This window comes from Condylura cristata, unplaced genomic scaffold (assembly GCF_000260355.1).
Source record: "Condylura cristata isolate star-nosed mole 26May11 unplaced genomic scaffold, ConCri1.0 scaffold00004, whole genome shotgun sequence".
In the NCBI taxonomy this organism is placed as follows: domain Eukaryota; kingdom Metazoa; phylum Chordata; class Mammalia; order Eulipotyphla; family Talpidae; genus Condylura; species Condylura cristata.
Genome location: NW_004567105.1, coordinates 54,738,241 through 54,752,197, shown reverse-complemented (window position 1 = coordinate 54,752,197; position 13,957 = coordinate 54,738,241). Strand labels below are relative to the sequence as shown.

The 13,957-nt window shown below is 36.4% G+C and overlaps 1 protein-coding gene across 4 annotated transcripts in view; it reads right to left on the bottom strand.

Moving 5' to 3' along the window:
• The window catches only part of LOC101621854 (chromosome unknown open reading frame, human C3orf67), a 181,920-nt gene that overhangs the window by 108,158 nt on the left and 59,805 nt on the right, over window positions 1-13,957 (bottom strand). For all 4 annotated transcript variants that reach the window (XM_004676021.2, XM_012720660.1, XM_012720661.1 and 1 more), the window contains exon 5: window positions 7,767-7,881. In XM_004676021.2, the coding sequence (XP_004676078.1) occupies window positions 7,767-7,881 (115 nt within the window). The remainder of the gene's footprint in view (window positions 1-7,766; window positions 7,882-13,957) is intronic.

The following is a 13,957-nucleotide window of genomic DNA, read 5'->3' as shown; positions in this document are numbered from 1 at the left end:
GCAGCGGGCGGGTCAGGAGAGGTCTGCCACGCCATGTGGTCACCTCCAGGGCAGGCAGGAATCGAACTCATGCTGAAGTGGCTTTAGCTTCTCAGTGCAGTGCTTTAACCCGCTGCGCCACCAGGGAGGGCCAGGAATACTCTTTTTTTTAATAGTTCATTGGAATAATGTCTTTTTTAAGGCAACCTTTTTCTATTTAGGAATGTTGATTTTAATATCAATTTAAGGTGGTTTCCTTAGCAGTAAAATAAGAGACTGCAGTACATTATTTCTTAAATAAATGAAGACTATTTTTGTAGATGTTTCAATAGTAAAACAATATTCCCAGATCACAGGGATGCTCTTGTCTTTCTGGAGAAAAGGAATAATGAAAGGCAGGCGACAGGGCTGAGTATGATGTAGTGACAAGACTGGCTTGATCAGTGGCTTGGTAAACTGTGGGGAGGTGTGTGAGAAGTAACATGGGTGGGCCAGTGAGGCCAGGTTCTGGAGCTTTTAGGGGAGAAAGAAGAGAACCCTAGACTCTAGAGGGTAAAGTGTCAATGCAGTTCTTCAAGGAGAATGCGACAACAGTAGAGTACTGAGAAGTTTGGACTAACCTGGATCAATATTTTGGGGTGGCACGAGGACTCAGTGCAGGGAAGGATGAGGCAGAGTACATAGAATGAGGCATAGAAAGACTAGTCCTTTGTCAGTCATTTTATTTTTTTAAAGATTTATTTATTTGTGCGTACAAGAATGGGGATACAAGCCAGAGGTGTGGGGTGGAGAGTGAGAGGATTAACCAGAGACAGAGTGGGGTGCAAAACAGGCAGACTGATTGAAATACACTGTTAAGGGGAGCAGCAGGCGGGTCAGGAGAGGTCTGCTGTGCTGTGTGGGTCACCTCCCTGGCTGGGGATTGAGCTCATGCTGCAGTGGCTGCAGATAGCTTCATAGTGCTACTGTACCACCAGGCAGGGCCCTAGTCATTTACTTTAAATTAAACATGAAGTCTAGTGTAGAAACTGGAATGTAAGGGACAAGTGTTCTAGACAGGCCATTGTCATGTTTCCATACCTAGGCTTGGTATAATCTGGTTCTTGGGGGATGGTGTTTTCAGCTATCCAATAGTAATTATTACCATTACTACACTATTAGTGCTATTTACTGCAACTATAAATATGGTCCCAAAGTTCTGAAAGACTTAACCCCAATTCCAGTCATTCAGCTGTTTTTTCCCCAAGAATAACAACCTTCATTCATTATTCCCCAAAGGAGCGAAGCCCTTAGCAGGATTTAGACACTGGGGATCAACAGTGAACAAGACAGTTCTTCTAGTCTGGGAAGAGAGGCACACATGTGACATCTACTATATACAGTATATATACTATATCTATATAGTATATTATACATATATACTATATACTATATCTCAGTTATTACAGATGGGGCTCAGGGTGGGAGGGTTCGGGACTGAGGAAAGACTTCTTTAAAGTTTTTTAATTGGTCATCATGATATTACATGCAAATATATGTCAAACAGTGTCTAAAGTCTTAAAGAAAATACACTCTTTTCTCACCACGCCACTCATCTAATGATACAGGAAACCCCTGTTTCTTTTCTCTGTATTTTAAAATAATACTTCTTGATTAATTGATTTTAGACATTATTGATTTCTTATTATGGTAGATAAAAGTTTCCATTCACTTATCTATCTTATATACCTATACCCCAATTCATGCTCCTTAGGAAATTATCTTCCATTCTTTCTGTTTTATTTCCTTAAAAAACTATATAGTGTGTTTTCTTCAATATACAAATTTTGTGCACAATTGAGCCAAGTGATGAGCTAAGATTACCTTTCCTTTTCTTAAATACATTCTTTTTCTAGAGCTAAAATTATCTGCTTCATTTTCTTTGAAACTAAGTATTCCTACATTCAGCAGAGGCTTGGTGGTGATATTAGGTTTGGTTTTGAACAATGAAAAAGAGCTCCAAAGACCTACGGACATGTTGGGTATTCCTTCTCAGGGCCCTAAACTTTTACTCCCTGTATAGATAAAAGTTTGCAGCTTGCTGAACTTGGACATCACACCCAGTGGTCAGCTCTTCTGGGGAACTGGTGTCTGTACCTCCTTCCAAAGCTGAGTCCTAGGAAACCAGGCCTTGACTCACTACATACTCTGTTTACCCATTATAGTCAAGCTGTTTTATTCCCTCTGTCTGGACTCAACAAATAATGGTATGTATGTGTGAATATATGAATATATGAAGTCATGCATATACATCCATTCCTACCACCAATACTTTCAATATTTCATTTTATAAACTATTCAACAAATCCACTGTTATGAACTAAAACCTTATTTACTTAATCCATCTCTTAGAAGTTCAGATGGCTGTAGTTCCTGAAAAAGATGAGAATAACTTTCACAAATCTCCCTTGTCTAAAGGAAATGGAATTATATGGGGGTTTATATTTATGAAGGTTCCAATTTTCATAAGCTTCAACAAATAACTCATTATTCAGATAAATATAAAAGCTGTGATATAGTTTCTGAAGTTTGGGGAAAGAATATGAATTTTTTACTAGCAAGAAGTGAATTATCTGAATTATAATTGATCTTCATGAAATATTATTTTTGTTATTCCCTGTGATATCATCCACTCTCAAAACTCCCTTTTCGATATTTTTCTTGATCATTTTATTTCTATATGAATCTCTTGTCCAGCAAGGAAGAGTTCTTGACATAAAATATTCAAAATTATGGTTCTTAAGAAATATGAAACAGAAAGAAAGTGATCTGATAAGAGAGTTGTGTTTCGTTTGATGCTTGGATTATCCTGTTTGTTTTCAGCATGACATCTTTCATAAAGGAATTGGCTGGCAAAGGATGAAAGAATAATTCAATGAGTTACTTTTTAGTTTTTACTGACTCATCAGTATGACATTATAATGGCAAACACACAGTATATTCTGTAAAAACACATACATACACACACTCAAATGTGCTCAATAACATATTTTTTTGGTTGTCCCAGCACTTTTTATATATCCCATGCCCTTATTCTCTGCCATTACTGAGGGAGAGATCTGAAGATAATTGAATTCATTTTGCTAGTCTAAGAAGAGCCCTAGTCACTAGCAGTGCACAGTTCAAGTCAGCGTTGCCTTTATAAACGGAAATGACAAGAAACCACAATTTCATAACCCAGCAATCCTAAAGTACATCTCTCTTCAGAATTTTAGAACTTCATTCTGGTTTTGTGCTCCCAAAATGAAGGTGAAGGAAGCAGTTTTAAGTCATTTATTTTTGTACCTTAGAAATGCTTTTCAAATGTTAGTTTTAAATTCTCAATAGAAAATCTGCTTACCATGATCTTATTCATCTCTAATGGCCATCACATTGTTTCATCATAAGGTGTGAGAAAAGATTGAAATAGTAATTTATGGCCACATGGTCAGGAGAAGCAATTACTGTTGTACTGTATTAAAAAGTAATTTTCCCAGTAAAAGCAAATCATCCAAAGTTCTTATAAGGAGCAATGGGTGTTGAGGAGGGGAAGTTGTGGCTGTGCTATCCTTATCATTGTGCATTATAAAAATGTATTATTGCATGTGTTTGAGTGTGTGTGTGTGTTTCCATAGAATAGACTGTGCTTTTTTTTTTTTTTTTAAAGATTTATTTATTTGTGCATACAGAACGGGGTACAGGCCAGAGGCTCAGGGGCGGCGAGAGGCTTCACCAGAGACAGAGTGGGGAACAGAACAGGCGGATCGATGAAGTACACTGCTGAGGGGTACACTGCGGGCGGGTCAGGAGAGGTCTGCCGCGCCATGTGGTCACCTCTGGGGCAGGCGGGAATCGAACTCATGTGGAAGTGGCTTTAGCTTCTCAGTGCTGTGCTTTAACCCGCTGCGCCACCTGGGAGGGCACTAGACTGTGCTTTTACCATTATAATGTCACCACTTTTTTTATACCACTTGTTTCTACCTTTATTTCCCCTCTCCCTCTGGCAGTCTCAATTCTGCAGTGATATTTCTAGGGTTTGTTCTGGTTTAGTTTTGTTAGGATCTTTGCTTTTTTCCCCTGTATACCACATGAGTAAAATCACCTAATAGTTGCTTTTTTCCTTGGCTAATTTCATATAACATAGTTCCATGTTTATATAAATGGCAACAGTTCATCTTTTTATAGCTGAGTCAGATTCCATCTCTCTGTGTGTATGTGTGTGTGTGTACATGCACATATCTGAACAATTCTTTCTAAATTTAACAACATTTAGAAGTAAACTTTCAGCTATAGTGTGACTGGTTCATTTTTTAAAACTTAGCAAGAACTGAAGTCACCTAAGATGGAAACCACTCTGATTTCTTCACATGAGGATTATTTTTTAAACAACTACATGTAACTTCTGTACCTGCATCTCTTTTCTAGGTGCTGCTGAGCCATCTGACTGGAGTGGGAAAGATAAGGGTAGACAGATGAGCTATGGAACACTGCCCTGTAGACCTACAATTATTTTATGTCTAAGTCTAAATAGTATTATTTCTTATGTCCTGAGATAACCTGTGCTTCTAGCACATATTTATCTTAAGAACTCATTTATTAAATATAAAAGGTAGTTCAATCAAGTTTACTTCCTGTCTCAACAAAATACTTGTGTGGCTTATTGCAGAAATATGAAACTTTACTTTCAAATACTAGAAGCTCAATAATGTCACTGGATGAAGGATATGCTGCAGGTAGTCATGTACAGAAAATAATGAGATTAGATTTTAATACAATATCCAGAAACTTCAGAGTTAGTTAACTGACAAGGTGACTGAACTCACTAAAACAAGGTAGTGACAAATATGATTTATTAGCCACATACAAAATAGTGTATTGGCTCACGTATGATTTAACTCTTGGAAACCACTCAACCAACATTGAACTCTAAACAATCCTAGATGAATAAGAAATCAATACCTAAGTAAAAGAAGATGAAAACAATATTTATTTGTGAGACAGTAAGGCATTTCCACAATGTCTTAAATGATTTAATTTGAATAGCTAGCTGGAGAATATAATATTTGTCTTTGAGCATTTATGAATGTTTAGTATGAAATATATATTTTAAAGAATTATACTGCAAACAGATAAAATTTATCCCACAGCCCTTCTGTTACTGAGCATCAATCTCTTGAGTTTCCCAGACTCAAAATCTTTGAGAAAAATGATTTCTCTCTTTACTCAACATCAAGTTCAATGGATATGCCTACTTAAAAGAAATGGTCAGCATACACTTATTGTCTCTACCTTTTGTTCTTTGGCCTTCTTGATAGGCCAAAACTTCTCACTGAAGTTATTAATGTTCTCCTGATTGCAACATCCCCAAATACATTCACATCTTGACAATTTTCCTTTATTGAAACATGCCTGGTTTCTATAATACTTTTCTCTGCTTCACATCACTTTCTCATTTTGGCCCTGTTTCCTTTGTGGATTCTTCCTGTGCCTAACCTTTATTGGGAAGGCCCTTGCATTTTCTTCCCTAGACTCTTGTTGCTTTTCTGTACTTTCTCTGCAGGCAATGCTGTTCATTCTCATGACTAACTGTTACTTCTATGCTAAACTCACTTAAATATTCAGATGAGACTTCTCCCTGGGATTTTATCATGTATGTAGTTTCAAAATTTTCAACATGAATGTCTTGGAGACCCTTAATTAATATTTATACCTTCCCTTTCAAACTTGCTCTTTTTCCTAGATTCTTTCTTTGTGACCACCATCTACCATTCAATTATCCAAAACTAAAAACCTTTTGCTATTTCCTCTTCTTTTCTAACATCTGTTTTTCAACTTTCTTTCCTCTCCATCCTGGTTTCAACTCAAGCACCTCATTGCTACTAGATATACTTAACCCATGCTGTTATCCCTCTATATGCCCACCTACTTACATTTATGTGTTAAAACCAAGTGCTGCTATAGGTTTTGGGAGTACAAGAGCAAGAAAATAGACAAAATTTCTCTCATGGGTCTAGTTTCCCCATGACATCTATAGTGTTTTTTAACTGGCCCTGCAGGTCTTCAATCCTACCCACCTATCTCTAAAGTGATGCTCTGTTTTGAATGCAAATCTGATCATATCACTATTTACTGCTTTAAGTCTTTCAATGACTCCTTATAACCCATGCGGTAAAAGTCCAGGTTCCATGACTAGAAAAAGAGTCTACCAGAGGTTGTCCTTGTTTACTTCTCCAGCTTTACCACCTCCCCACTATCCTGCTTTCTCTTCAGCAGCACTTGATCAGTGAGATTGCTTGCATACCATATGCAACTACTCTTAATTCTGTTCTAGGAGCACAGCACTTGAATTGGTTAGTTCCCTCCCATCCTCCAATGCCCAGCTCTGGTGCTCCCTTCTTCAGAGGAACTTCTCTAACCTCATGATTCCTTTTCTCATAGAATGTACCAATACAGAAAAGTTCTGTTTATATGTTTTAGCTCATTCCGCTACAAGGTTTGCTGCTACCTCATTTCCCTTCCTCTACTGATACCACTTATAATCCTTAATAATGCTCATCTGGATTACTGCAAGTGATCTCATCTTTACTTTCTTCTGTTCCCTGCAAACCATTACAAATATCTCTACCAGATTAATCTAACCAAAATATAGAACTGATTGTGTGCTCCAAATCGAAAATATAATGGCTTTCTTTTTTCTACTATGTTTCCCAAAGAGTGGAACATGCACCATCTGTGAATTGATTTTAGATGGTATATGGCAGTGGCATTAAATGACAGGATAAATGTCATTTATTTTGGATCTCAGGATGAATTTCCCTATATCAATTTTCACTTATTCCTGAGTATTCCTGGGGGAAAGGTTAAACGTCTATCAAACGTTTGATAAACTCATTAGTTAACAATGAGCAGATCTCAGGACCATATTACCCAGGAAACAGTACTTATATTGATTTGTTTTGAGTGTGCATATTTTATGGTTACATTTTATTTCTGGAAAATAAGCTTCATTCGTTTTTCATTTATAGGGGACATACCAAGTTTTCTTTTATAATAAATTATTTAAGCCAAAAAAAAAAAGTTGGTTTTACTTAAAGGAACATATTAGCTACATACTAGAACAGGCACTTCATTAACTGGTAAAGCCTTGACAGTAGCTCTGAAATGACTGAAGCTGGAGAGAGACTTCATCTCATACCAAGTTTATTGGCCTATCCCCTATTGCTTACTTTCTTATACCTTAAGCTATTTTCAGTGTCAAAGGTTATATAGCAGGCATAAATTCATCCAACTTCCCAATATAAATTGATTATTGTAAGACTGATATTTTCTTAGAGATTTAAAAAAAAAATTAGCAACAATCATTCTCCAAAAGATACCACTTTCCAGACTCCAGGATTTCTGCTTCTGTTCTGTAAGCTGGGAATGCTGGGTTTCCCATGGCCCCCAATAGGATCCCACATTCTTTCCATGTATATAACAAATTCAATCTCTGTCATGAGGCCTTTCCTCGTTGTGTAGCCAGATGAACTTCTTTTCCTTTCACTGTACCAGTAGTAAATTTTCTCTCCACTCTGCTCCCTATATGTTTTGGTGACATTCTAGGTGTTCAAATAATAATATTCTCTCACCTAACAGATTTTTCTAGGGAAGAGTATGAATTTTATTTATATTTTATACTACCAAGGTACAACTTATACAAAGAATAGGCCCATTGTTAATATTTGCTGAATTGAATTTAATATTTTAAGCAATATTCTTGTGACACTTACAATTTTGCGCTTGATCATGAAGAGTGGAATTTTTGCATGAAGAGGGGTTGAGGACAGTTCCTTATGGACCGTTGATAAATACAATCTTCTTTTGATGTTCCCTAAATCAGTAATGCTGAAAGGAAAATATTCCCATCAATAGAAAAACCACTTTGGGTAATAATCAAAATGATATCATTTATCATAGGTCCTTTCAACAGGAGGATCAAACACAGAATTTGAGAATTGCCTTTTTCTTTCCAGAAGTAGTAAAATTTCTTCCTTAAATTCAAAGAGCTCACAAGCCTGAATGTATAAATTCACTTAATATGCTAATTTATTTCTGTATTCTACACTAGATTTCCACAGTCTTGCAACCTATGAAAAAATTCAATTTGTATGAACTGAGAAACTGCTAACCTTTAATAACCATGCTTGTTCCAGCCCCTTAAGCGTGTGTTATCTTGGGACATACTGTCACCAACTAAATAGGAAAACACTATGGGTTTCTTTCCCCAAAAATGCACCTGTCATTTTATATAGGCTCTTAGTCTGCTTAGAGACAGACACAAAGCACTGGCTGTCGGTTTCACTTCCTAAGCACATATCTTCGAACCAGAATTATAATACACAAGTTTATTGCTCGTTATTCAGGTCAACCTAAAATGCTACCAAGGACACTGAATTTGAACATCTTTAATAGATTTAGACCACAGCCATGATTACAAATATTAGATTAGCTTCAAATTGATAGAGGCTCATTTTTATGTTCTGCTTCCTTTAGGTCTCAAAGGTAACAGAGCAGGCTTAAAATCTCCATACCTGTCTCAGGCTGCTACATTGTGGAATTGATGCTTCCTTAAACTCTGTCTTTTACTGGAAAAATAGTATCTTACCCCTCTATTTCCAGTAACTTTGTCTAGAAGTACTAATGTGTAATTTTATACAATTAACAATCTCCTAAGAAGATAACATTTCATTCAAGGATTGCTACCGATATTTATAGTGTAATTAATTATTTTTAAACAAACAGACTTTTCTACAGCTCTTTCTTGCCTCTCTTCTCTACTTTTCAAATTTCATAAAATAGTCTACATAATTTTTCTGTAGAAACACTATGATTGAACACTGTTAAGAACAAATACAATAAAATTTAGGTGAGATGATTTCAGAGTATGCCCTAGCTCTAAAAACTGTACTACTTTAGCAATATAAAGTAATAAACCCATTCAATACATAATCAGAAGTAAAAGTTAAAAATGTAAAGGTATTAATATTACTGTAGTGTTAAACTTAGATGTGTAAGTGAATGTAGTGTATATTGCTTCAAGGTAGTATCTTCAAAGTAGAATGAATAGGAGTCCTCCCTGTTAGCTAAGGGACTAAAATCTCAGCACTATCAATCTATTGCCAGCCACTGCAGCATGAGTTCAATCCCCAGCCAGGAAGCTGACCCACATGGCACTGCAGACCTCTCCTGTCTCACCTGCTGCTCCCCTCGCAGTGTGTCTCAGTAGATCTGCCTATTCTGCTCCCCACTCTGTCTCTGGTGAATCCTCTCACCCCCTCACACCTCTGGCCTACACCCCAGTTCTTGTATACATAAATGAATAAAAATAAAAGTGGGATGATCACAAGGAAAGAGTGCACAATAGCTACTGAAGTGTAGGATGAAAATATTAGGATTTTCATCCCATCCTTTAAAATGTGATTTATGTATGTTTCATTATATAAATGGTACAAAATACTTATTTTTGAAATAACAAATGTACCGATGTGGTTAGTGTGCTCAAACATTTCACCAATATTATACAGGATCCGAGAGCTTTGGAGAACAATATTATAAGGGATGCTATATGGTCTCTTCTGTAGGAAGGTATAATAAGGGAATAGAAGCGCTACATCGAAACTGTGGAAGGGAAAATGGAAGAAAAAGTTCCCCTGCATCAAACAAAATGTTTGGTACATCAACCAAAATGTACTGAGACAGTTTATTAAAGGCTTGCTTTGTTTATAAGGATAAGCACATGCCATTTTTATTTGAATTGGTAAGGATCAAGTCCCAGGGAATATTTAAGTATACTACTTTATCAGTGTATAGAACAAAAGAAACACACTTTCATCCATATGTTAATATTTATCATACGTTAATATTTATCACATATTTAACAAACACTCACTGAGTCAGACAATATCCATTGAATATATTGGGGAATATGAATATAAAAAAGGTAAGGTCCTGGGCCCTCCCTGGTGGTGCAGTGGGTTAAAGCACAACATTAAGAAGCTAAAGCCACTTTAGCATGAGTTTGATCCCCTGCCCTGGAAGTGATCCACATGGTGCAGCAGACCTCTCCTGACCCGCCCGCTGTTCCCCTCAGCAGTGTATTTAGTCATTTGGACTGTTCTGCTCCCCACTTTATCTCTGGTGAATCCTCTCACTGCCCCTGCACCTCTGGCCTGTATCCCAGTTCTGTATGCATAAATAAATAAATCCTTAAAAAAAAATTCAAGATTGACTACAACTTATATTTCTTACGAGTCTGTTTGATAGTCCAATTCTTTCAGCTAGTTTATTTACATGATTGTTTTGTGTAGTCTCTTTAAAAAGAACTACACGATCATAGTCTCAAATCATAGTCTAAGAAAAGGACAGAGGTACAAATTTTTGTGACTGTCGGCATTAAAATCAGAACATCCATTGAGGTAGTACCTCATATCTGTGAGAATTGCAATTATCCAAGTGTAATAAATGTTGCTAGAGAGGATGTGCAGAGAAGGTAACCCTATACACACTATTACATACTCTGTGTGTGTGTGTGTAAAACAGAATATATACACTTTTGGTGGGATTATTAAGTGGTGCAGCCAATTTGGAAAGCAGTATGGAGATACTTCAAAATATTAATAATAGAAATTCCCTATGGCCTACTCATCCCATTTCTGAGTATTTAACCCCAAATACAAAAAAATTATTTTGATGAGGTAATGCACCTGTTTATTGCAGCACTATTTATAATAACTAAGAACTGAAAACAACATAAATGTCCATTAACTGATGAATGGATGAAGAACATGTGATATATATACATAAAGGAATATAATATTCATCCATAAAAAAGATGAAATCTTGCCATTTGCAATATCATGGAAGAATATAGAGGGAACTATGCCAGTTAAATAAGTCCACATTGAAAGACAAACACCTATAGCTTCACTCAGATGTGGTATATAGAAAAGACAAACAGATTAACTAAAAACACAACATAAACAAACTTTTCTATGACCAAAAGGAATGAGGAAAGGGCATAGGTAGATTTATTGGGGAAAAAAGGGACAATGGTATGGTGAAAGATAGAACTGAGATTTTAGCAATAAACTTAATTTAGTGCATATATGTTGATTCTGAGTAATTCATACCTGAAATTTATATAATACTTCAATAAAACACAAATTGAAAAAACATGAAATCAGGCATATAAAGACACATCAGGAACATGTGCACACTAAAGATGGACCACTTGGAGACACAGCAAGAAAGGGACAAAGGGAGAGGCCTCAGAACTAATCAAACCTATTGAAACCTTGATCTTGGACAGCTTGCTCCCAGGACTAGGAGAAAACAATTTTTTGTTTAAACCAAAAAATATCCATGTAGGTATCATCATACAAGAGCTGTTTTTTTTTTTTAATAAATTAAAAAAAAGATTTATTTATGTATTTATTTTTTGCATACAGAACCGGGGTACAGGCAGGCCAGAGGCACAGGGGCAGTGAGAGAATTCACCAGAGACAGAGTGGGGAGCAGAACAGGCAGATCAATGAAGCACACTGCTGAGGGGAGCAGTATGTGGGTCAGGAGAGGTCTGCCATGCCAACAAGAGCTGTTTTCTAATTTGTGTCTTCTACTAGCCTGTAAGTTCTCAGAGGGTTGACACCACATGCTGGTTATTATAGTACTCTCACAAAGCGAGGTTCAGAGCTTTGTAGTTGTTTAGGAAATATAGAACTATCTTTTTTGAAGTCCTTCTGCTGTCATGCTTATCTACTGATTGAGTAACTACCACGTTGCCAAGTCTGGAAGATACAGGGATATCAAAGTGAAAACAACAAAGTCCCCAGGAAGCACGTGTTTTTTTTTTTTTTTTTTGTTTTGTTTTGTTTTAAAGATTTATTTATTTGTGCATACAGAACTGGGGTACAGGCCAGAGGCTCAGGGACGGCGAGAGGTTTCATCAGAGACAGAGCGGGGAGCAGAACAGGCAGATCGAGGAAGTACACTGCTGAGGGGAGCAGTGGGTGGGTCAGGAGAGGTCTGCCACACCATGTGGTCACCTCCGGGGCAGGGGGGAATCGAACTCATGAGGAAGCGGCTTTAGATTCTCAGTGCTGTGCTTTAACCCGCTGCACCACCAGGGAGGGCCGGAAGCACGTGTTTTATGGGAGAGATAATATAACAGAACTACACTCAGTAAGGCCAAGAAGAAAAAAAAAAGGACAGCAAGGTGCTTGGGGGTGGGGAAAAGAAGACCATGTGTTAAGAATTATTTTTAGAAAAGGTAAAGAAGGCCTTCTTGAGAGGCATCAAAGGATTCAAACCACTGGAATTAATGAAGTAGGAATTAGGCAGCTATCTGGGGGAAGAGCAATCCACATGCGGGAGGACTATGAATATTCAAAATAAATATTTGTTCTTCCTATAGTGAATCATTCAATGTAATTCAACAAATATCTATTAAAAGAGGTGGGCCACTTAAACTGAAGCTCAACAAAAACCACACAAATGGCATACAGCATGATTTTCCCTCATGGCAGTCAGGTTTTGGTTTTACAAGTTCTCAGTTAAATCTAACTATCATGGTCCTGATGTCTGGAAGAATTTTTAAATGATCATGCCCAGTTTATGACAGAGGTATTAGGACTAAGATATTCATATGGTAATGAGGATTTAGTCTACTGTCGTTGCAAAAATAAATATGCAAACTTCCCCTATTTCATAATCAAGAATAGTTGGTTTGGGAAGGAAAACAAAGTCATGAGCTAAGCTTAAATGATTCTGAAAGCAAGCTGAATTGCTACTTAAAAAATTAAAATTAGTCATTCATGAGAGAATATAAATGCATATGTGTGACTACTTAAAAGCTTCATTACGCTTATGTGCTTTTTTGGGGACAATTTAGTTGCTATAAGAAAGGCTGCTTTGTAAAACAGCTTTTCACTTGTAATATAGGTTTGCTTTTCACCATCTAAAACTTTCTGTGACCTAACAAAGCAGAAAAAGACAAGCAACACCGGCATTGCTCTTCTTGTGCTTGTAAAAAATACATATATATGTAAGTATATATATACATATATATATAAAACTGTGTATTAAGATACCTACATATATGAGTTATTATACTTTTATATCAGTTATTATTAATAGCTAAGGGTCAACAACATTATAGAAAAAGGCATGAGACCATGTTAGGGGAAAATAAGGGTAGTCAACAAGAAAATCAACCTCATTTATTATAATATTCTAGGGATCAGCAGGTGTCTAACTCTCCCAGCTATGGTCATTAATGACATTCATTCCAAATGTACCATCTACATTTGTAAACTATTTGAAAGTAAAATTACTTTTCAATTTACTTTTATATCTTCATCTTTGATTGACAATTTCTTTTCCAGAATGCAACCTTCGTGAGTATTTGAGTAAATGGCTGCAACCAACCAAAACTGTAGATAATCTCATCTATTCAGATTACCTAGTCACTTTTCTTCTGGATGTACAATCATTTACAACCATTTGTGAATGTTCATTTTAGGTTAGAACTTGCAAAAATGATGCCAGACTTCTGGTGATTTGATTCATTTATTAAAATCATTTGTTCTTAAAATCAAATGGTATTCATTTTTCTTATGACATAAAATTACCAAATTTGAATGCATATGTTCAGTGAGGCTACCAAGTAATTTGATATAACCATAAGGAAATAATGAGTTTGCATCACAGCAATATGTGCTATGATGTTTAAGTATTTAAATAGATTGGCTTTGTACTGACATTTAAAGTTGTCCAGAAGAAGATCCAGGTATAAGTTCTTCCTTACACATTCATTCCTAAGCTCAGCAATCACCATAGGAATTTTATTCCATTAGTTTTTCTTGGGTCAGTTTAAATTCATTGAGAGTTCTTCTTTCCTTAATGGTGAACCGTAATAATTTTG